The sequence below is a fragment of the Podarcis tiliguerta genome (assembly GCF_965153285.1).
Source record: "Podarcis tiliguerta genome assembly, chromosome: 7".
Classification (NCBI taxonomy): Eukaryota; Metazoa; Chordata; class Lepidosauria; order Squamata; family Lacertidae; genus Podarcis; species Podarcis tiliguerta.
In genome coordinates this window covers 84006991-84031111 of record NC_139540.1, presented here as the reverse complement: position 1 = coordinate 84031111, position 24121 = coordinate 84006991, and the positions used below count along the sequence as shown (strand labels likewise).

Sequence of the window (24121 nt, the reverse complement as noted above, 5' to 3'; positions counted from 1 at the left end):
CATATAAGGCTTTCCTAATAATGTGATTTAGGAATCCCTTGTGAATTTTTACCCAGGTAGCTGTGCCACCCCACTATATTCTGGCCTGGTCCATTATTCGTCAGAACAGCTAATCAATATGGCATTGTGTCCACAACCTGCATCCCCTCTCTGTTTAGTTTACTTTAACCTTTGACAGCTGGGGGTAAACTTAGGAAGGAAGGGAGGCTGTTTCTCTTATGCATGAATAAATTAAAACCAACAGCAACTGTAGGCTTCCCTTACACATAGGCATTGGCACTGAGGGGCTAGTTTATGGTTACCAGATTTTTCCCCATGACTCCGGGGATGCTTTTCTTTTCTTTTTGAATTTCATGCTTTATTATCCATGATTACATCTATACACCAAAGACTTATCTTCCTTATTTTACATAAATCCGGCAAACTAAGGCCCAGGGGCCAGATACAGCCCAATTGCCTTCTAAATCCAGCCAGCAGATGGTTTGGGAATCAGCGTGTTTTTACATGAGTAGAATTCGTCCTTTTATTTAAAATGCATCTCTGGGTTATTTGTGGGGCATAGGAATTCGTTCATTTTTTTTCCTTTTCAAAATATAGTCCGGCCCCCCCACAAGGTCTGAGGGACAGTGGACCGGTCCCCTCCTGAAAAAGTTTGCTGACCCCTGTCAAGACAATCCCTTCCACAACCAATGCTGTGAAAACTATGTATTCCGTAAAAAACATTTTTGCTGCTATTCCACGCAATAAACGACTACGGCCACTGGAGACAGGAGGAGAGAGAATCTCCCCTAACCTTAACTTCATGAAATCATGAGAAGCTACATCGGTATCACAGAAAACGCAGCAACTAGCTACTCTCCCTCTTCACTCAGTGCCAAAAGGCTAATCTTTCTCTTCACTAAAATTTCAATTGTTAATGGCAGACTAAGGAGATAAGACGGCTGGTGGACAAGGAAGACGGGGCAGGCATATTTATAAATCCACTAGCTGAACGTCACCTTGGACCAGTTCGTTCTTCGCATCTTAACCTCCGGCTTGTATTGCTTCTTTGGAGGCAATCCAAATGGGAGAACTGGAGCTGCATAGGACCCAAACCCAGGTGCCATGGGAGGAGGTGGCACCCCAAGAGGTGGTGGCGGCGGTGGCACCCCTGGCATCCCAGGAAGAGCCGGCGGTGGTGGAGGCATCCCTGGCAGCGGTGGTGGCGGCGGCGGCATCCCTGGCAGAGGCGGTGGTGGTGGTGGCATCCCTGGCATCCCAGGAAGAGGTGGCGGTGGTGGTGGCATTCCTGGCAGCGGTGGTGGTGGCGGCGGCATCCCTGGCATTCCTGGCAGCGGTGGTGGCGGCGGTGGCATCCCTGGCATCCCAGGAAGAGGTGGTGGTGGCGGTGGCATACCTGGCATCCCTGGCAGAGGTGGGGGTGGGGGAGGTGGGGGTGGAGCCGCGCCAGGAAGTGGCGGAGGTGGTGGAGGCGGCGCAGGCACTGCAGTCATGCCAGGAAGGGGCGGTGGAGGTGGCGGCGTTCCTGCCTCACCAGGTAAAGAAGCTGGCTGTTGTGGGAGTTCTGCAGGTAAAGAGGAGACCTGCTCCATCTTCTTCTTAGTCTCTTCAAGTTCGTTTGCAAGCTCAGCCATCTACATTTAAAAAATGAAATGGAACAAGTAAGCTTAGCAGAGCACCATATTTCCATGCCAGCAAAACAAACTGCAGTTTATTTGATACTGCACTTTGATCTCTGCGCTGGCACTGTTTCCTTGGTTCTTCACATCACAGCTGAGATCTGGCAAATTGGTATCGAAAATGTAAATGGGTTCAAAATGATGCAAACCTCTTTCTACTTCTAGTTGGGAACTGGCTCTAAAAATAATCCAAACATGGCAGCACATACCCCTCCAACCAGCTCATGCTTCCTCAGCTAGCTAGCTCCTCACTATGCTGGAGGGGAGGGGAGGGGAGGTAAAATGTTTATTTCAACGTTTATGACGGTTTTGTGAGAGTGACCCAATTTTGGTCTCATGTCTTCTCAGAGGTTGGTAATGCTACAGGACAATGTATAATCAAATCTCTGGATTTAGCTTTCTTAGATATATTTCAGGGGAGAAATACAGGTGTTCATTCCAAGCCCTTGATTGGTCATTTATTGGTATCAACAAGGCTGGTGATTGTCTGATACGGGGGTGGGGGGGATAGCTGGGGCTTCCTTATCAACGTGGCACAAGAAGGTCTGGCCCCTTAGGATCTGAACACACAGAATACACCACACTGATCCCCTATGGCCAATATAAATTCAGGCAATATTCCATCCTATACATTACCTTGTCATTTAGCAAGGACTTATCCTTTTCCAGGCTCTGCTTCTCTGAAATGACTTGCTCTTTCTCAGCTATTAGCTTTTCTTTCTCTTGAAGAAAATCTTGTATTTTTTGCTCAAAATCACTTTCCTTCTTCTTGATTTCAACTTGTAGTTCATGGCGTGCAGTCAACTCAGAATCCAGCTGAGGGGAAGAATATTAAATGCAAAAATCATTCCAATGTACTCCATGTTGGTTGGATCTCAAGCTGAAATCCTGTGTCCCTTTTTGGGGGACTGCATAATTACAAGATAATGAAGATTAAAAGGACAGGGAGACAAGGCTAATACCGTTGAAAATGGCTTCTATAAGCAGAACTGCTTTACAATTTACAGTCATCAGGGACAAATAGGTAACAGACAAAAGGAGATGGAGATAAAGTTAGGTGAAACAAAACACGGAACTATGCAACTACGCAACATTGTCCATATTGACAATGGAATAAAAGGGCTTTTCAAGTTTCAATCTAGTATTGATTCAAAATACATCCATTTATAAAGTTTCATGATATATACAAATAAACAGCCATGCAAAATATATAATGACGAGGATTTTCATTGGAATTCCTTCCCGCTAAAAAGTGCCATTTACCACTCTAATAGATGCTGTTGACAAAACCTCAGCCACCCTTGTGGTTACTTGTGGGCTAATGTCAGACAGATAGAATCTGATATTTTCCTTGTGAGGTGATGTTAGACAACCCAGAAAAGGGGATAACATGCGTTTGTGTAGCTGGGTGTACAATGGTACGTTTCCGAGCACAATTCAAAGTGTTGGTGTTGACCTTTAAAGCCCTAAACGGCCTCGGCCCAGTATACCTGAAGGAGCGTCTCTACCCCCATCGTTCTGCCCGGACGCTGAGATCCAGCGCCGAGGGCCTTCTGGCAGTTCCCTCATTGCGAGAAGCAAAGCTACAGGGAACCAGGCAGAGGGCCTTCTCGGTAGTGGCGCCCGCCCTGTGGAATGCCCTCCCATCAGATGTCAAAGCGATAAACAACTACCTGACATTCAGAAGACATCTTAAGGCAGCCCTGTTCAGGGAAGTTTTTAATGTATGATTTTAGTGTATTTTTTGTTTCTGTGGAAGCCGCCCAGAGTGGCTGGGGAAACCCAGCCAGATGGGCAGGGTACAAATAATAAATTATTATTATTATTATTATTATTATTATTATTGACAGTAGAAAAGGATATGTTCCACTGTGTCTGGCACATTCAAAGGACATCCACAATAGCTATCATTTCTGGGGATGTTTGCCTTTGACAGAAGCTGAGGGGAAAACATTCAGTCGGGTTAACATAAAGGCTGGACTGGAATTATTAATTTTGAAATATTCGCTATTCAGAAGGGAAGGAAATGGCCCCAAGCCAGCCACCTCAGTTTAGTTGTAGATGTTTTCAGGTATTGCATTTCACATCTGGGAGAGTTTTAAAGGTGTCGGGAATCTCCTTTAAATTCATATTGTAAAGAAAAATGAGACAGTAGATTTTAAAATTAAACAAACAAATGAAACTTGCTCAGTAGCAAGTAGCAACAATTTGACTCACTGAGCAAGGGAAAGGTGAGGAAAGGCTGGAGGGCATTGAAAAATGTTTAAATCATATTAATGACTACCAGTGGCTACTAGCCATGAAGGCTGAGTACTGCCTCCGGTACAGGAAGGTGGCCTTCGGCTGAATATTAGCTGCAAGTCAGTCCAAGTGGGAAGAACATTGTTGCACTCTTGTTTTGCTTTTGGGCTTCTCAATGGCATCTGGCTGGCACTATGAAAACAGGATGCTGGACTCTCTTGGTATTCTCATGAGACCTGCGTTCCATTCAAAGAACTATGCAGGAACAGCCCCAGGCAATATACCTATGAAAGTCAGGTCATGGATCCATCTAGCCCAATGCTCTCTTGGTACTGGGCAACAGCAATCCAGAGTCCCAGGCAGAGATCCTTCCCAGCCTGTTTACCAAAGATCCTTTTGCTGGAGGAGCTGGAGACCGAGCTTGTGGACTTTCGCAGGCAAAGCCCTGCCACTGAGCAAGGGCCCTTCTTCCGTAGTATTTAGTTTCTCTTTTTTTAAAAAAAATAGTCACTTAAGAAGGTTTTACATTAGCCAGAGGCATTAACGCAATCATGCCTGAGTCTTTCATGGGAGTCAAACAGCATCCAGGCAGAGGCAATACAGGGGAAAGGACCCCGCCTTCCGATCAAATAAAACTGAAGCAGGTTTTCGATATGGGGCACAACTGAAGTTGACCACTTCTGATCGAGAGGGATACATGCCAAGAACACTCTTGGGTCTCTGGGATGCCTACACCCTTTTCATAAAGTAAGGTATCTTCCTGAGCTATTATGAATCCCTTCATCAGTGACCATGGTCACAATAATTGATCCGTGAGCAATTCCCCACTTTCTCCAAATCTTTTGCCCTGTGCCCCATCTCTGCTAAACTGCTAGCACACAGAAGCAACATGAACACTGCTCAGTGGCTTTATAGTCTGAACTATGGTCCCAGGGATGGTATGAAGGCACACAAGGCAACCACCTCAGGCCTATGCCTTGTGACTTAGAGACAGAGAGTTTTCAGTGGTGGCCCCAGCTTATGCAACACCGTCCCAAGAGATGGGCAATTGGCCTTGCTGGGGCCAGCTTTGAAAAAGGCTTTGGAAACCTTTCCGTTTCTACCTGCTTTAAATTAAGAGGAGTTTATGAAGGTTGCTGCTGATATCTGATTATCTGATTTAGACTGCTGGTTATTGGATCTTGTGGCTATTTTTAATGTTAAACTGTATTCCATTTTAAAGGGTTAATTAATCTGTAGTTACTGCTCACTGACTGTTTGACATTTTGTTGGTTGCCATTTGGTCTTTACGTTCTTTGCATTACTGGAACTCTGCTTTTATTTGTTATATGTTTGTAAACTGCTTTAAAAGGACAGTCCCGTAAGGCAGTCCAAATACACTTTACGTAAATAAGTAAGTAGAATATTAACCTTCTTCTCCAGTTCAATGGCTTTGGCTTGACTTTTTGCCACCTTGTTTTGATCAATCAAGTTATCTGCAGAGAGAGAAAAGAACAATCCAGTTAAGATCAGCATAAGGGGGTGGAGGAGAGAGAAACATTCCATTTTATATCACAATCGCATCTGCAGTGCATTGCAGTTTATCTTCTGGGGAAAGCCCTGCCTTGTCTCCTTGAACCTCTTCACTTTTAAAAGCAAGCTGGGTCAATTCAGTGTGTGTGGCACAACCTAGCACAGCTGCTGGAGACACCTATTTGCTCCTGCCTCAGCAGGCTTCATTGAGGAACAAGGTTCATCGCCCTTGTGGGAGAGTACTTCCTCATAACATAGAAACAAACTGCCCCTAACATGGCTACTGTATTGCACTAGTATGGGAATCCTTCGGACTAGGATATTTGGGCACTTGGTACTGAATATTTTTGTTCTGTAAGTAAGAATTCTACACTAAAGTCGCCTAAAATCTACACTAAGCAAAGCTAAAATATTCAACACCTCCCTGTTGAAAATTACGTACCTTTACATTTACTCATTCTCCACAATTTTTTTACTCGCGATGGGAAAGGGCTAAAAACTATACTGCTGCATTAGTATCTCCTATCATGGAATCTTGAGGACAAAGACATTTTTGTGTGTGCAGTTTTCAAAGCATAATGTGTCTGGACCCACCTATCAGACCTTCAATATTAAGGTCAAGGTGCTTGCACTTGAAATCTGGATCAGCACCATTCTTGTGCAGGACTATCTGGGAAATACATTCATCAATCAGCTTAAAATACTGAGGCCTAGCGCAGGAGAAAGGAAAAGGAAAAGAGTGTTAGTGCCAGTGTGCAAGAGTGCAGGCTTGCTTGAGACATCCCAAGACCAGGCCAAGGCAATAATACCTTTATGTCTCAACTACACAAAATGGCCTACCTACATAAGAAATGCTCCCCTGTCCTCTTCAGAGTAACACATTGCTGAAGATACGCCTGCTCATTTACCTCCCAACTCCTACCTCTTCCTTTTCCTTCCAATTCCGTATTTACTGTCCAATCACCCTTTCTCATGCTGTGGGGGTAAAATGTTCTAATTTGTGGAAAATGTCATTTACTGAGCAGTGGCATTTGATGACCAACTTCTTCCTTGAATTTTGTAGTAGTCTGAATTCCCCCCCCCCCAAACAAAGAAGCCCTGATGAGCATCCCTGTCAAAGGCACACCTAAGCTCCCTTGTGTCCTTGGCAAGGAGGTGTATCAGTGCCTCCAAAACCAGGGAAACCATGGAGCAGAAACTCAAAAAGTTTGCTTTTCAAAACCTTTGGTACTCTGCAAGTGACTTCTTCTCCAGCCATCAGGGTCAGGTCTGCTCTGCTCTGCTGCTGCTCCTCCTCCACCTGCACTGGTCAGTCTGTCTGTCTGTCTGTCTGCCGCCCTCGCTGTGTTCATTGCTTTACCTCCTCGCCACTCTGAGTCTGAGTGGAGAGGCACAGTTTTTGTGCCCACCTGGGTCTGCTTCCTTGGCAGAGGCCAATCAAACCCTAGGGACATCCCTGATCACTGTCACCCACATACTGCCAGCACCACCTTCTGTGAATCAAGAGCCGTTTCCCCTCTTTACCTGGCCTCATAGTCATTGCGGACTAGCAGGAGATGCTGCAGAATAGAAAGGAGATACTGCTCTGCCTTAGAGTCCTTTACTGTATTGTGCAGAATCTGGAAAACTTCATTGAAATCAGTGGAAATCTATGGTTAAGGATGCAAAAGCTACTTTGAAGACGCACAGATGAACTCACCTGGGAGAGCTAGTCTATCCCCTTAGACTTATCCACCACCCTCTCAACTTACACACCAGCCATAAATGACTTATACCAGGCACAGGCAAACTCAGCCCTCTGGATGTTTTGAGACTACAATTCCCATCATCCCTGACCACTGGTCCTGTTAGCTAGGGATGATGGGAGTTGTTGTACCAAAACATCTGGAGGACCGAGTTTGCCTATGCCTGACTTATACAGAACTGTATGCAATACACTTTCACCAGTGGTAAAACCTTGATTTTACCACCATAGTCTGGCTACGCGCCTTTTGAACAACCCTTAAATAGACAGATCATGGGATGTATCACAACCTTGGGTCCCAGAAACTAACTGTTTAGGATTCAACACATTTCCAGTCATTCTTCCTCAAGGTGGATTACCTGCCCCTACTCCTGAACACAATCTAAGAGAGATTCCCATTGTGGGTTTGGCTACAAGTGGGCATTTAAAACAGAGATTCCTTTTGGGGTGTTCTGTTTTCGTGAATATATTTGCATATTTCAGGTGCACTCTGGTGGCCAAGCACACAAATAATCACTCTTAAAAGCTTGTTTCTCGTGATGCAGTTCTTCAAATCCAGGCACCAAACCTTTCTCACTAGTCCTTTGTTCTTTTCCTCTACCCTTCCACCAGCTTCACATCTCTCTCTCCTTCCCCAGAGACAACTAGCTCCTCAGTGCCAATGCCTATGCGTAAGCGTAAGGGAAGCCTGCGGTTGCTGTTGGTTTTAATGTATTCATGCATAAGAGAAACAGCTTCCCTTCCAACCTATGTTTACCCCCAGCTGTCAAAGGCTTCATCTTAACCTGAACAGAGAGTGGATGCAGATTTGGGGCACAATGCCATATTGATTAGCTGTTCTGACAAAACATGGAAGCAGGCCAGAACAAAATGTTAAAAGTTAAATGCTTGTAATATGTATCGCACTTCACAAAGTATAAGTGGACAGATCCCTGCCCCAAGAAGCTTATAATCTAAAATTAGCACATCTCTCTTCTAGCTACTCAGAAGAAGGATATTCCATTTCAATGCGAATCTCCTCAAAGCGGTTTTTGAGTTCTGCAGAATCTTCTTCAGCATATTCTTCAAATAGCAACAGGTGAACCAGAAGTTCCTCATTGTCTTGAGTATGCAGCTCCTAGAGAGGATACAACATTGAAGTCATCACCATCCTGATTTCTGGAGTTCCAGTTCTGTACTCTGTGAGGATATCCTATTGCTGGCCAACTGCTGGTTCTTTCTCTCTCAAACACATGGTCAGTGATTAACTGGAACCATCCAAGAACAGACACAAATGAATTAATACAGTACCATGCTCCACAATGGTCCTCTTCACATCTGCCTCCACGCATACAATGAACGTGTAGAGCAGGGGTGTCAAACTCAAATTCATCGGGGGCCGCATCAGCAGTTTGGTCACCCTCAAAGGGCCGGTTGTATCGGCCTAAAATATTTGAGCAGGCTGAGACCCCCAAAGTTGATGGGCTTTGACATTTAAATGGGATGTGTGTGGCATGTGATAAATTATGTGAGGTTCGAGCTGGTCTTTGACCCGTAATAAATGATGATGATGATGATGATGATGATGATGATGATGATGTGAGGTGGGGCCTACCTGCCCCCCTCAATATTTTATTCAGCCTGACACCCCTGTTATGAAAGATTACTAAAGTCTGCCCCTGTGGTGATGTATCATAACATTGTGCAGGCCCAGTCTGAGGGCACCTTTACTGGACTGCGTCTTGTGGCTGGGGCTTATCTACGCCTTCTCTTCCTTCTCCGCCTGGTGCTGCCTCCTCCCTGTGCCAGGTGCTGGCGGGGGGGGGGGGGGAGATGTGCCGGTTGCAACCCAGTTTCTGACGGGGGCCAATGCTGCTTGTTCTTCCCTCTACTTTTCAACACTGCAATATATCGCTACCGTATCACAACATCACTATCACAATGTTGAAAAGTTGGTATCGTCTGCTTTTAGGGGCTGATGGGCTTACTCAGTACGGACAGGGGCACTCCTAGGAATTTATTGGATTTCAAATCCCTGGATTTCAAATCCCATTGAGGGGGGGCAGGGGCGGACTTTGGTAATATGGCACCCACCCTGAGTGAGGACAAACTTTGGTGCCCCCCCCCCATAGAATAAATAGGCATCGTTATCATTATTTTGTCCTCCCTTGGCTCGGGGCGGGTAAGGCGCCCGCACGGCCCCAAATCTGGTGCTGGTGGAGGAAGCACATTTCCACAACGGGCCGAGCTGCCCCTGTGGATCCTGCTGCCTGAGGCAGCCGCCTCCCTTGCCCTCCGTGGCAAGCCGAGGCTGAGGGGGACGTTCGCTTGCCCAGGCGCCGGGCTTCCGTCCACTTGCTCCGGTGCGCTCGCTGCAGCCCTGCTGCCAGCTGCCAGCAGCCGTCGGGGAAGGCGGCCGGGCTCCGGGGCTCGGTGGGGCCCGCCGGCAGAGGGCGGCGCTGCGCCTCGCCTGGGCGTGGAAGCCCTGCTGGCACGTTGTCTCCCACGCCGCGCGTTCGCGTCGCGCTCCCGCCTCCATCTCGGCTCGCTCCCTCCCGTTCTCCGCCTCCGCGCCTCGCCTGCCAGACTCGCATCCCTGCCCGGCGGCGGCACAGCGGAGGCCGAGCATGGCACCAGCAGCGGCTTCCGGGGCGCGCGGAGGAGCAGCCTCTCTGCTCACCTCCACCTTCGTGCTGAAAGGCGACGCGGCGCACAACCAGGCGATGGTGCACTGGATGGGCGAGAACAGCAGTGAGAATGGCGGCTACACGGGCCACATGACAACGTCTGGCGGGCCGGATTCGGCCCGCGGGCCTTGTGTTTGACACCTGTGGTGTAGAGGAAGGCAAGACAACATCTCACTGAGCCCTGCAACTGCTGAAGCAAACTCATTTGGGGGACTGTAAACAAGGTAGTGTTAAAAATTCCTGCAAATCCTGGCCATTTGGGGAAACTGCTGGTCCAGTTCAGATCTTCAGCATATTCAAGACAACCCACAGCTACTCTCACTTCTTTCACACTTCAAACAAAGCACTTAGAGATCAGATGTCCCTAAAAACAGCAACACCTGGCAGTAGTAAAGAAAGATGCGCCTCACCTTGAGGATCTGCTGGAGTCCAGAACGCATGAGCTCACTGCGGATGTGAACTCTGAAGTCAAGTTCATCTCCTGGAATGATTAGGGCATTGATCAACTGTAGGCAGGCAACCTAAGAAAATAATGAAGAGAGGTTCCATGTCAGATCTAGCCAAGCATTCCCAGAAATAGCAGGCTAAGCCCTTGAAGCAAACGTGACAAAGAAGGTTTAAGAAGTTTGCCAGTTAAGACTGTCTGCAAACACACTCACTCACTCTTAACTCATACAAAAGAATGTCCAAGATGCTGGTAAAATAAGTAGCAAATTCAAGACATAAGTACCAGTGGCTATATGGACAAAATCAGGACTGAGAAATAATAAAGATGTATCAGCAGAAGCTTGAGGTCTGCAGAAGTACAGAAAAATCTTTTTTGCTGCAGGCCCTACTTGTTACCTTTAATGCCACTGAGGTGTCACTCTTCAGGCCATCCAAGATGGGTTTGAATCGTTCCACTTCATCCATTTCTGCTCGTTGTGTCAGTGCCACCAGAACGTGCTCATGCCTATGTAAGAGTAAGGAAAACAAATCAGTAACAGATTATCTGACAGTGCAATGCTAGCCATGCCTACTTGCTAGTCCCAATGAGTTCAATGAGATGCACTCCCAGGTGATTTAAAGTTGGCAGTCTGACTTTCATACACTCGCAACAGGAAACTATGTAAGAGTTTGATAAATTGTGCATCTACTGTATTAAAATTTCTAAAAACTGTTAAGAACCAATGTTGCCTTGGATCCAGGGGACCAAAAACCCTCCTAAGCAATATGGAGTAAGATGCTGGGCTTCAAAGTGGGGATGACCCCAAACCTTACACAAGCTTTGTTCAGCTTCTGCTTCTTAGGCTTCAGGCTGTTGTGCAGATTACATGCACATTAAAACTTGCCATTTAGATGTAGCCTTCCAGTTTTTAATGTATTTTGAAAAGGATCCCAAGTGCTAGACTGACCACCTATGAAATACAACTAAACCAAAAGATAAATCACTTACATATCCACAGGCTGAGGCAGAATGCATAGGGCAGACAGTAGCGTGATAGCATCAATCATCATGGATGGGACTTTGGGGTCAACGGCTCTTGCCAAAAGCAGGATCCCCTCCTCCGTTTCAAGCATCGTCTTAATTCCAAACTAAAAAAAGGGGGACACACACCCATTGAGTGCATGCACATAGAGAAAGGTTGCCAATGCCACAGGAGGAGAGTAAGGCAACTGTCTAACCTGGGAAATAGGTGTATGGGGGAGCCAAGACCCCCAAAGCTGACATGTGCAAAAGTGCTGTGGGGAAGATGCCATAAGTGTGAAAATTTAAGAAGGGGAGCATCTCAACTGAGAGTAATCACACCGGAGGTTTCTCCCTCTTAATCTAGAAGTTCATTTACACTTCATCTCTCCTCTCCTCAAAGTTTTGATGTGCTTTAACCTATATACATTTTAGATTAGATTCCTCACACTATTTCCCTCTTTATCTTCAATTCTGTTGCTTGTTTAATTTACACTGCCTCTTCATTCTGATCAAGTTTCTCCTTTTTTCTTCTCTCCTTGGCTTCATCTTGCTAACTTCCTTCCAATACAATATGGTTCCTATTTTCAAATAGCTCTACTCCCTTGCTTCTCTTACTTTCTTATTGCTTTCTTCTCCCCTCTTATCCTCCATGCTGCTGCTGTGTGTTGGCTGGAAGGCATGGCTGCGCTCTGCTCCAGGTGACTGCCATCAGCATGAGACCCTGCAATATCATCTGCCTTTCTATCAGGTATATAGAAGGGGAAGGCTTCTTGAGGCAAAGCACCATGTGCAACACTACTTGGCATGGCACTTGGTGTCACCATGGAGCACCTCTTTTTCTCTGCCCAGCACCAGATTTCTCAGTGGTGACCCAGGTCTTGGAGCCTGAGCTTCCACAGCAGTAGTCGCCTGCCATGAACCAGCTTGAGCAGCAACAGCAGCAGCAGCAGCAGCAGCAATATTTAATGTTTAAGGTAGTATTTTATTTATTTGACAATGATGCAGTTTCAAATGTGTCTTTTATATTTGATCTCCTTTAGTAGTGTTTTATTTTGAAACGTTTAAGTTTTTTGTTTGTGTGTTTGTTAACTTTGTTGTGTCAATCGTGCAGTCTATATTTGAAATCTTTAAGATAATATTTTAGTTTCCTGCTAGCATTGTTGCTTTGAAAGTATGCTTTATATTTGATTTTCTTCTGCAAATGTTCTATTTTGGATCGTTTTATTTGATTTATTTTTTTAAAAGGCATAAAGTGGTATAGTAACAAAAATATTATTATTAATAGTAATAATACCAACTTGATTCTAATCTGAAGAGCTCTCTCTTTCATCTCCCTTCCCCTATTCCCAGCTACTGGAAAATTCTTGCACCATATATTTGTTGGGCTGGCTCAAATCTCAATTAAAACATTTATCCCATGACTTCCCATAGCCACCTCCATTCCTATTCCATTTTCTTCCCTTTTGTGTCTGTTCTCAACTGCAAACTGAAGAATGGTCTGGCTTCTTGAGCAATTGTTATACAGAGCTGAGTTACACTGTGTTCTTAACCACCACCCTCATTTTTCACTGACTTTCTGAAGTTTGCCTACTGATTCTAAAAAAGTAAGAAATGGCAGTTCACAAATATTTATGTTGAAAACAAAGGACATACCTTATTGTTCATGAAAGCTTTTAAGCATCTAATGATCTCATGTTTGATCCGGATGTCATACGGCCTGGCGGGGGATAGAGAAAGCAATCTGATTATTTATGGTCAGAGGTTCCTATACAATTATGTATAATTTTACCACTCCACTCAAAGAAGCTCCTGGTCCTTCTAATATTCCAGATATCAGGCAGCATTCAGAGTTGAAGAAGAAGAAGAGTTTGGATTTGATATCCCGCCTTTCACTCCCTTTAAGGAGTCTCAAAGCGGCTAACATTCTCCTTTCCCTTCCTCCCCCACAACAAACACTCTGTGAGGTGAGTGGGACTGAGAGACTTCAAAGAAGTGTGACTGGCCCAAGGTCACCCAGCAGCTGCATGTGGAGGAGCGGGGACGCGAACCCGGTGCCCCACATTACAAGACTACCGCTCTTAACCACTACACCACACTGGCAAGATGCCCCAACCTTCAATAGAACTTTGGGGTGAGGAGAAGAGAGGGAGAAGGATGTTTGGAAAAGACTGTATCCCTCAATCTGAGTTCCACTTTTCCCCATCCGCATATTTGCATCCTTGGCCTAACTCAGCTCCTATATTCTCTTCTCTCAACCATGTATGAAAGCAAAGCAAAACATATCATGAAAGCCTGTTAGCAGGCATATATAGAGATATCCTTGTCCCATTTATCTTAAAATGCTCCACCCCAAAGCAAAATAATCTCATTTATTTCTTTATTTTATTTCTAGCATTTGTACTCTGCTTTTCAACCATTTAGGCTCCCCAGTGTGGCTGACACGCAATCATTGTAGGCTGACTCAGCAATGAAGTACATTCTTGAAGTACAAAGCAAAACACATTTTTAATCTACTCCTACATTTAGAAAAATGGCTGTGAAATATTATATACATGAATTTAAGCAGGTTTGATTTAAACGTTCTCTTACCCAGAAGCTTCATCCTTCTCATCGTGAAGTCCTTTCAGTATGTTCAGCAGACAATTGAGGCCCTCAGCTCCAAAATTTTGCACCCAGCTGGAAAGATTGCACCATGAAAGCATATTAGCAGAGTTCAAAAGAATCTGAACACTGAAAAAGACTCATTGACCACCCTCTGTCTTCTCACTGCACCACTCAACTCCCTAAACAGAAGCAGCATGCGTACACCTCAGAGCAGCTGTGGTTTCTGAGCAGCCAACAGGGCTGGTCCCACCATTCGGCAATGCAAGAAAATCACCTCAGGCAGCAGATACTGGGGCAGGGCATTGGTGGTAGCCCCCTGCCTATTCCTAAGCCCCTGAGCTATTTCCCTTAGCTGGAAGACATGTTACATGGCCTGGCCTGGCCTCCTAAACTAGCCTGCTGTCTCAGGGGCAGTGGAGAACATTGCCCTGTAACCAATATTGAAACAATATTCATCAGGCAGTCCAGTTGGCTTCTGTAGATAGAATGGTACTACCCTGCCCTGTGCTTCAGGTTGCAAAATTTCTTGGGTCAGCCACTGCAGTCAAGCTGGGTCCAACCAAGACTTTTACCTGACAGGATTATTGTTGAGTGACACACGCAGAGACTCCAAACAATTAAGCAGCTGTGCATCTCTGAGACCAGATTTCAGTTCCTGGATGTACATCATAGGAGACTTGGAACTCTCCTTTTGACTCATGCCCTGCAAGAGAGAGAACGACAGTGGTCAAGCCAACTGGCTATACTATCAGGATACAGAAGGTGGTGGTCAGAGCCAATGTAGAACTTCAATATCTACTGGTTTTCTCAGCTGAACAGAAATTGCTCATTCAGAGCAACATTTCACAGAATTAATGGTTTGGGATTCGGCTAACCAGCCCCATCAGCGGAACTCCTGAGCAAGCAATACCACTTACGCAAAATGGCTCCCCCCCACCCCCTGAAATTGGCTCAGGGCAGCGGGGAGAACCCCCAGAGCAGTATTGGTGGGGGTAGGAGGATTTTGCATTTCTAAATTTCCAGGAAGATTCCCTAATTGGAACTTGGAAGGGTGGGCTCTGTTTTGTGGTCAGATTCCAAAGGAGTATTTTTTTAGTATTTCCTGGGGGGGGGGGGGGAGATTGAATAGCTACCTTTTTTGAACCAATTGTTAATTTGCACACTAAAAAAGGTAAAGGTACCCCTGCCCGTACGGGCCAGTCTTGACAGACTCTAGGGTTGTGCGCCCATCTCACTCAAAGAGGCCGAGGGCCAGCGCTGTCCGAAGACACTTCCGGGTCACGTGGCCAGCGTGACATCACTGCTCTGGCAAGCCAGAGCCGCACACAGAAACGCCGTTTACCTTCCCGCTAGTAAGCGGTCCCTATTTATCTACTTGCACCCGAGAGTGCTTTCGAACTGCTAGGTTGACAGGCGCTGGGACCGAACAGCGGGAGCGCACCCCGCCGCGGGGATTCGAACCGCCAACCTTTCAATCGGCAAGCCCTAGGCGCTGAGGCTTTAACCCACAGCGCCACCCACGTCCCTAATTTGCACACTAGTAAAGTGATAAAGTAGTGCAATAGCACAACTGAAGTCAACAGGGAGACTGAAAGAAGCTGCAGCCTAAGAATGTCTGGTTATAATAATTATCTATGTATTTCTAATAGTATAACCAAATCAGTAATTTTTGGTATAACTGTAAAAACTACTCTGAAAATGTATTATTCCAAAAATGAACCTTCATCTGGTTGTAAATATTAAGATTATACCAGCAAGAATGAGTCTTTCGGTAAAAAAATGATTTAAATCAAGTCTTGCTGACTAGTGATTTAAATTGTGATTTAAATCAAATCCACCCTGCAATCTTATTCTCTAAATCAATGCTAAATATGAAGTAAAACGGCTTTTCCCCCCACTAAAATTGTATGATATATCATTGCTGAAAAATGCAATAAGATCTGCTTGGCTTAACCCGCAGTCCTGATTTCCCATTTCCTTATACAAATATGCCTGATTTAGCTGCAGCTGCATAATGAAATATAAACTTGTGCCTAGTCCCTTGTGCACTACTTCTTAAAAGTCATTTGCACAGCAGCATAGAGGACTGCTCTTATGGGCAAAAAGGGCTTACGCCCTCATAGACTCATAGATCTGTGGAGTTGGAAAGTGACCCCTCAAAGTGTTCCCTTATTTTGACCACTCCGTCTCAGCTTTCCCAAGACAAGAACTCACAGCTTTGGAAGTGTGCAGGTACTGGGAGACCATCTCTCTCTTGATGCCAATGTCCTTCTCCCGTAGAGGTTGCTGCTTTTCCGCATTTAGATTCATATCCACCTATTGAAGAAAGCAAGAGGAAAGTGTCCTTTCATTCGCAGAAGGCTCTCTTCTCATGTCAAAATTTTAAGAGGGAATGATCCTTGACCTTCCTCCCCAGGTGACACAGTTTCTCTTCTCCCAAATGAATTTTGGCTTCAGGGGGTTATGGGAGGGGTGGGGTGGGGATCCCAGAGATCATGCAAACTTCACATAGCGCAGGTGGGGGAGGAAGTTAAGGGACCACCAAGAAGCTCTCAGTCTATCACCTACTGTATGAGCAAAGTAGCCTTTTTGCCTTGCCATTGTCATTAGTACAGCCTGGAAGTTCTGTTCTAGTCCGTTTGGCTTCCCCTGTTTCATAGCTCAGCTTCCCATAGGTCCTGAACCCCTGCTTCCCTTTTGTGAATGCATGACGGTGTGTCTTTGGGCCTTGGAAAGATGAGGACTGATCTCGAACCACCACCCAATACTTAACCTTTAAGAACTTACCAGCATCTGCTCAAAGAGGGCCAGCACATCCTTGTCTGAAATGTCCTGCAGCAACTGACTTGAGCCAGAAGTATCCGGATAGGAAGCAGCAGAATTCCTATGAGCCGCGCTGGGCTTTTCCTTCTCCTTCTTTATCCTCATGCTGGTAAATCTTTCAAGCTGATTAAGAAAATTGGAAATTAGCATAACTGTCTTTCTGTCTTATTTGTAATACATTTTACATCTTGTATTATTTCCTTGAAGTTAATTATGGATGAGACTTCTTGTACATTTCTGATTTTTTAAAATAAAAATGGTCTTCAGTTATCATACATCATACAACCAGATTCCTCAGTGGATTCCTCAGTGGATTTGAAAGCTAAGCTTGTGACACTCATGTAGTAAACATTTGCAAAATAGCTCTCAATGTAGCAAAAGATGAATATTCCAGTTAGGAATGAATTTGTCAGTTTCTCTCAGTTTCTTCCTCTTCCAGTCTTAAATTCAGTTCACCCCCTAGCCCTATCACTTTGCTTTAAAAGAGAAAAAAAACCCACTTGAGAATTCATATACATTTTCATTCATAATTCTATTATGCACATTTTATACAAATTTGCCAAATGTAACATTTCTGCAAGCAATTTCCCCTAAAATAGCTCTGAACATTTTTTCACTACTTTAACGCATTTTTGTATGCAATTCTCCCCATTGGAAAACTGCATCACAAACTTTGAAAAATGTTCATTTTAAAGGATAGCTGTTTCAGTTTGCATATTAGTTTAGGGTGGGCAAATTAAGACAGGTTCCTTCACTCTTCTACCTTATTTATTATTTTAAATTATATCCTGCCACCTATTTACAAGAAAAATCAAAGCAGCAAACATTGCAAAAATCAAAACAACCCAAAAACCATGATGGCAACACAAGGCATGCTGGGTATCATCAGTGTACTAGTAACACTTCAGACCAGATCTCTGGATGGTCTCATCCAGCAGTTTCACATGATATGAAGATATGTGGGCCTCCCAATACTGCAAAAACCAGGGGGCAGAGCAGCAATCTTTGGAGGTGCACTCCAGAAATGAACTGAGGCATCTAAATACAACACCCCCACGAAGCCCATATCACTCTAGCAAGCTGAAAAGGGAACCAGATAATTCATTCTCCCCAGGAAAAACTTGAGCTGGGCCATCATGGCAGATGCCTTGCCTGAGAATGGAAAAGTGGAGACATGGTGATAGTCTATTACCACCACGCAACATTTTAGCCTGCATTCTGTCAAATTTGTTGTGAGGCTTCTTCAAATGCTGCTCTAGCCGCCATCCCACCAATTTCATTGCTCTCAGTTCTGTATGGGCTCTACTGAGCAGGAGAGGGTGCCTTGGAGCTATCATGTGAACTGTTTAGGTCATCTCACCATTCCAGAGATCAACCAGAGTTTGAAATGTTTGCCGGTCCTGTCAGCAGGAAAACCTCCAAGAGCTACCAGGAAACTACCGTTTTTTGCTCTATAAGACTCACTTTTTACATCCTAAAAAGTAAGGAGAAATGTGTGTGCGTCTTATGGAGCGAATGCAGGCTGCGCGGCTATCCCAGAAGCCAGAACAGCAAGAGGGATTGCTGCTTTCACTGTGCAGCGATCCCTCTTGCTGTTCTGGCTTCTGAGATTCAGAATATTTTTTTCTTGTTTTCCTCCTCCAAAAACTAGGTGCGTCTTGTGGTCTGGTGCGTCTTATAGAGCGAAAAATACGGTATTTGAATCCATCAACTGGATTTAGATGTAACTTTCGTATACCATATATACTTGCGTATAAGCCGACTTTTTCAGCACATTTTTTATGCTGAAAAAGCCCTCCTCGGCTTATAATCGAGGCGGGCGGAGGAGGAGGAGGAACGAGTGGCCCTAAAGGAGCACTTTCTTGCCACTGGTCCTGCCGCCACCACCCGCCTCTCGCAAGGGCAGACACAGGAGCCACGATAGGGAGAGGTGCTGTGCTGTGCCTCTCCCAACTGCGACTCCTATGTCCGCTCTTGCAAGCGGCAGAGGGACAAGCGGCCCGAAAGGAACCCTTTCGGGCTGCTCCTTCCTCCTCCACCTTTTCCGCTACCAGGGGCGGAGGAGGAGGAACGAGCAGCCCGAAAGCAGCCTTTTGGGCTGCTTGATCTTCTTCCACCACTGCTGCCGCCACCACCAGGTTTGTGGTGTGGTGAACTGGCTTATACTCGAGTCAATAAGTTTCCCCAGTTTTTTGTGCTAAAATCAGATGCCTCGGCTTATATTCGGGTTGGCTTATACTCAAGTATATACGGTACGTGCCCTCTCTACCTTTCCCAAATCACTTGAAATGCAACAAGGAGAAGACAAGACAATGTGATGAAGAGAAGATAAATGCAGCAGCACACAATGATCTGCAGACAAGCATCAGCCTTTGCAAACAGGCCATAGCCACACACACACATTCCTTGTAAAAAGGCCAGCAAGAGAGAAACATAAGCATGGAAGTAGGCTAGTTAAAGAAGGCACTTCATGCAAGGCAGCATATAGATGGCATTCCAGCAGGCACAGAACAATCAGGAAAGTGGCAACAAAAATGTACAGAAAATGGCACACGGAACCCATTTTAGCAGCAAACATAATACAAAAGGGGGGGAAATCATCCTTACCTCATCTGCCATCACCCGCTTCAAATTCTGTGATTCAAGAAAAGGAGGAAAAGGGAGATATCCAAATCACTGACACAAGAAATATCCAAGAGCAGAAACAAAAGGAACTGTCTAGAGATTTTTTAAATATTAAGGGATATATAAATACCTTTCAATAAAAATAAATAAACAGACATAAAGTAAATTGTACAAATTTGCATATCATCTTCCTAACCAACCAGAACACAGTTCAGCATTTACAAATGCTACATCCACATATCAATACATCTTTTTCAGTCAAGGCCCAAGCAATCACTTGCACTCAATTCTAAAAGCACCTTAGACCAGCATACAATCTAAAGGGGAGACTGCAACGGGTTTGGAATTTTATGGCAAGTTCATGAGAAAGTATACTACCAAAAAGTGTCAATGGTCTCCTATACTGCCTTATTTATTTATTTATAGTACGTCTTAACCGCCATTCATCAAAAGGTACCAGGGGAGTATACAAAAGTGTGAATAAAATTGAATTCACACAACGTATAAACACAAAAAGCGTACCAAAAGACCACAAAACAAAGTCAAAGAGTAATAAAAAAAAAACCCACCCAGAACAGAACATGATTCCAAAAATCATACACAATTCACCAATGCCTGGGCAAATAGGCAAGCCTTCTTAGGGAGGGCTTTCCAAAGTCAGGATACCTCCCAAGAAAAGGCCCCCTCCTAGAATCACGGCACATATAGACGCTTCAAGGCTAGAATTCTATTTTTATAGGAATGGGACTAACTTGGCTGCAGATACAGGTATCAAAGTGTCCTGAACCACACGCAGCTTTTTAAATATGAGAACAATCAGTTTTCTGTAGAAAGCATAGAAGAAATCATTTGGAAAGAATTTGCTCTGCTAACAGCAAGTTCCACTTTAGGATCACAGTTTTACCTGTTTCCTGAAATTTTTATGTCTTTAAAATGCCTTTCTACCTCAGTTAAAGGCCCTCAAGGCAGCTTAAAACAACATCAATAAAAACAGCATTTTTAAGTAACTAAAATAGTTTTGCAACACACAGCACCTGGGCATATTTGACTCCACTGTCCATTTGATTGCCCAATGTTTTAGAAACAGCGAACATACATATAAAATCTGCAGCATAAGGGCCAAAATAGACTTAGCACTTACCCTATACAGTATAGAAATTAATAATAATAATTTTAATTCAAAATATGTCTGGGGGTAGTGGAAACTGCCCAAAATATGAAATTTAGCAATTTCCCCATATCACCACTTGGGGCACTAGCTGTCAAACACCCAGCATCCGAATAAATTATGAACCCATGTTTATAAAGTGCTCGTAGTTTGACAGATATTTTATTTTGAAATTTATTCCTAGTAATTCAAAGGCCTCAGGACAGGTGTATCCTATGATATTGCTGTTTCCTAAAGGCATCATCAATATCTTTTGAGTTTACTATAGTCTTCTGATGAGTAACACACACACACACACACACACACACACACACACAGAGCGCAGTTTGATTAAATGACCTGGCCAAACATTTGCATACAATGAATTGTGATTCCTCCCAGACATAGGGCTAACCACAAGGCTGCTCCACTAGACCAATGACAAGGAAGCTCTGTTCCTTCTAATTAATATAACCAAGCCCGCCAACCTAATGTTTATTAATTAGGTCCATTGTTCCATTATGTGTTGTTAAAATCAATTCCACGTTCATGTTTCTACCTTAACTAGTAACTACTCACTTCTATTCTCTCACCTCACATTGGGCAGAACATGACCAAACCCTGTCTCAGATTTTGACAACCTAGATCAAAGTTCTCTCATCAAAAATCAAAGGATTCACTCCTTTTAGAACTATCTTCCAGGAAAACAAAAAACAAAAAAAGTCTTGTGAAACCTTAAAGACTAACCAAATATTTCTGGCATTAAACTTTAAAGGTAAAGGGACCTCTGACAATTAGGCCCAGTTGCGAACGACTCTGGGGTCGCGGCACTCATCTCGCTTTACTGGCTGAGGGATACTGCCGGCCTTCTGATTGGCAAGCCCTAGGCTCAGTGGTTTAGATCACAGCGCCACCCCTGTCCCTTCATTAAACTTTAGTTAAGTTTAATACATGTACGGTGCCACAACCGACTTATCACAGTTACACCTCTGGAAATCATTACAATGGAAATCATCTTCTAGAAGGCAGATGGCATCTTGGTCAGAAACCTCTGCTTACCTGCTTAAGAAAGCTGGAGGAAGCCATGGGCACAGCCAGGATTTATTTTAGGGGAACAGGCTTTATGTGGGGGCAGGGGCAGGGCAGAACCGAGATCTTTGATGCAATTGGTCAGTTAGTTAAGTATTTCTATTTATTTACTTGATGGGGGGCAGCTCAATGGAGGGGGCCAACAAGATGGAGATTGTCAGTCACCAACCTGACATGTAGAGATCTCCACATGATTGCAATTTGACCAGTGCCAGTTGCAAAACGTTGAGGGATCCCTGGCGCTTGAGGGGTTTTGAACACTGCAAGAGCTTTGCTTTCAGTCCCTCTTCTCCTTTCCTTAGGTTCCCAAATACTGAGTCACTATTTTGTGCTCTTAGCATGTTTCTTGAAAAGTCTGAGTAGAGAACAAATAAAATACCTCTGTCCAACTTCCTAATTAATTAGAATAATACACTTTCCACCACTTCCTCACTGGCAAAAAGAGGTTTCCGGCAGAATATTTAGGCAGGGCGTTGGTCTCATTTTAAGGAACTGCGTCTCAGTGATGAAGAAATGCTGTTTACTTGTCTCTACAGCAACCTGGCCAAAGTCTCCTCCCAAGGCAAGAGAGAGTGCTGTCCTTTCTGCCAAAGGGAACTTGCTGACTAGACCTGTGACACAGAAACTGTGAGCGTCTGTGTGGGTGTGCCCACATTAACACAGGCGAGCTTAAAACCTAAGCTGCAAGCAGGGAGGGGGGGATCCTACTGAAGGAAGGAGGGTGAGCAAATGGAAGGTTCAAGGGCAGGCACCCCAAGCAAAGGAATTTTAAACTTGCTCTAGAATACAGCTGAGTCTCTGAGCTCCTCAGCAACTTTTAAAAGTGAATAGAGCCAAGCTCAGTACTTTTCAGTGAGAGAGCACTTTGCAAAGCTTATACTCTTGTGGCATTTTAAAGGCTAGCATACGTTTGTTCCTTCAGCTTCTTTGGACTACATTCCAATTTAGCAGAAGTTTTATTCTGAGGTGTGGGTGGGTGGAGAATATGTACGCATGCATGCATGTACAATACGTGCAATAGGAACCTGATTAATGCTGCACACTCTGCTGGGTCTAAAGGAGAACACAGTTACAAATGCCATGGTGTTGTGTTTCATTATGCATTACATTTGCTGGAAGAGACATTCTGCTAGGAGAAAACAGAGGACATCCCTGGGTGGAAAGCACTGAAGACTGCCTACATGGAGAAGTGGCTGAAGAATCTTGGCACCTGCCAAATCAGAGAAGCAACCAGCAAGTTAATCTGCAAACCACCCACCTGGCATTAGTCCAGCAGCTTAAAAGACAGGTGTGGTTTAAAGGGGAAACAGGTCCCACTAATTTCTTCATTCCATATCCAACTAATTTGGTGATGTGGTTGGTGTGAGAACAATTTGGAGTTTCACAGAAAGAAAGTGGAGTTGGGGACAGAGATGGAAGAGTTGCCAACTTATCTTCTAGCCACCTGCAGCTGTGCCATAAACAGCAGCTTGATTGGACACAAAATAGGCAGCATCAACTTTTACTAGAATTCTGAACTTTTTATGAGGGAGAATAGAAAAAAAGATAATTTATCATTTGTTTACACAAAGATGTTTTGCTAATTAATATGGGTGGTATTCAACTCAATTTTACTCAGAGCCAGAATGAAGCCACTGAGAAACAAATGGGAGGAATCAGTATGCTCGGTGGAATTTGCAAGTTAGATGGCAGGCTGGCAAGCCCCTGAACAGCAGCGCTCCTGTAAGGACATGAGAGTACACTTGAACATTTTGTTGCAGATCCCATGTATCTGCACTCAAGTAAAGACAGAACAATCCCAAAAATCCTACATTTGTTTCCAAAGGAAAGGTATATTTTAATCTCACTTGTGGATTAGCACTTGTCTAGCCATGACCAAACCCATTTGACCTCTTGGTACTTGACCTCACATTTTAATGCTTATAAAATATATCCCCAAGGTTCAAAACCTTTAACATTTTTATATGTATAGATCCAAAGTAAAGTGCTGAACACAGATATTTAAATCTGTGATAGTGCTCCACCAAAATGAATCTCCAATTTTGCTAGTACAAATACAATGCTGTTCCTCTGCTTCACAAGGGATCTTTGTGCTTCAATTAGGGATGAAGACAGAACCCAGTAACAACTAGATATTATATTTTCAAAAATGGGAGAACCACCATTATTTTGCCTTTGTCCCAGTCACCCTGGGTGAATCCTGCAGTCTGTCTTGTACCTAATGAGGCTAATCCAATTATATCTGCATAACTCATCCTGCATTCCACTTTAATACTGTTACAAACCACAGGCTTCAGGGGCAACAAGATCATGACCAGCTTTTTCCTCTCTCCCCCCCCCCCCAATTCTGCTTAAGATCCAGCCTGAGTAAGAGGTCTTGAGAACTAGAAGGCCTCCTCGTGGTTTGCAACATTTTCATTGGTCCTGCCTAATGAAGGTATAAGCATAGTGCATTTTTATTTTATTTTTCAGCAAGCTAATTCGTTTGACAATGTTGATGCTATGTGATTCAACTATCTGAAGTGATAATAGCTACATTTA

The 24121-nt window shown here is 44.3% G+C and overlaps 1 protein-coding gene across 1 annotated transcript in view; it reads right to left on the bottom strand.

Annotated features, from left to right (window-relative positions):
* The window catches only part of LOC310681243 (protein diaphanous homolog 1-like), an 80558-nt gene that overhangs the window by 39857 nt on the left and 16580 nt on the right, over window positions 1-24121 (bottom strand). Inside the window, exons 2-16 of the mRNA XM_083448876.1 lie at window positions 19327-19353; window positions 16684-16842; window positions 16111-16212; window positions 14469-14599; window positions 13882-13968; window positions 12946-13009; window positions 11278-11417; window positions 10686-10794; window positions 10253-10363; window positions 8175-8293; window positions 6957-7073; window positions 6027-6142; window positions 5331-5395; window positions 2316-2495; window positions 999-1634 (exon numbers count right to left, since the gene is read on the bottom strand). Coding sequence (XP_083305002.1) covers window positions 999-1634; window positions 2316-2495; window positions 5331-5395; window positions 6027-6142; window positions 6957-7073; window positions 8175-8293; window positions 10253-10363; window positions 10686-10794; window positions 11278-11417; window positions 12946-13009; window positions 13882-13968; window positions 14469-14599; window positions 16111-16212; window positions 16684-16842; window positions 19327-19353 — 2163 coding nt within the window. The remainder of the gene's footprint in view (window positions 1-998; window positions 1635-2315; window positions 2496-5330; window positions 5396-6026; window positions 6143-6956; window positions 7074-8174; window positions 8294-10252; window positions 10364-10685; window positions 10795-11277; window positions 11418-12945; window positions 13010-13881; window positions 13969-14468; window positions 14600-16110; window positions 16213-16683; window positions 16843-19326; window positions 19354-24121) is intronic.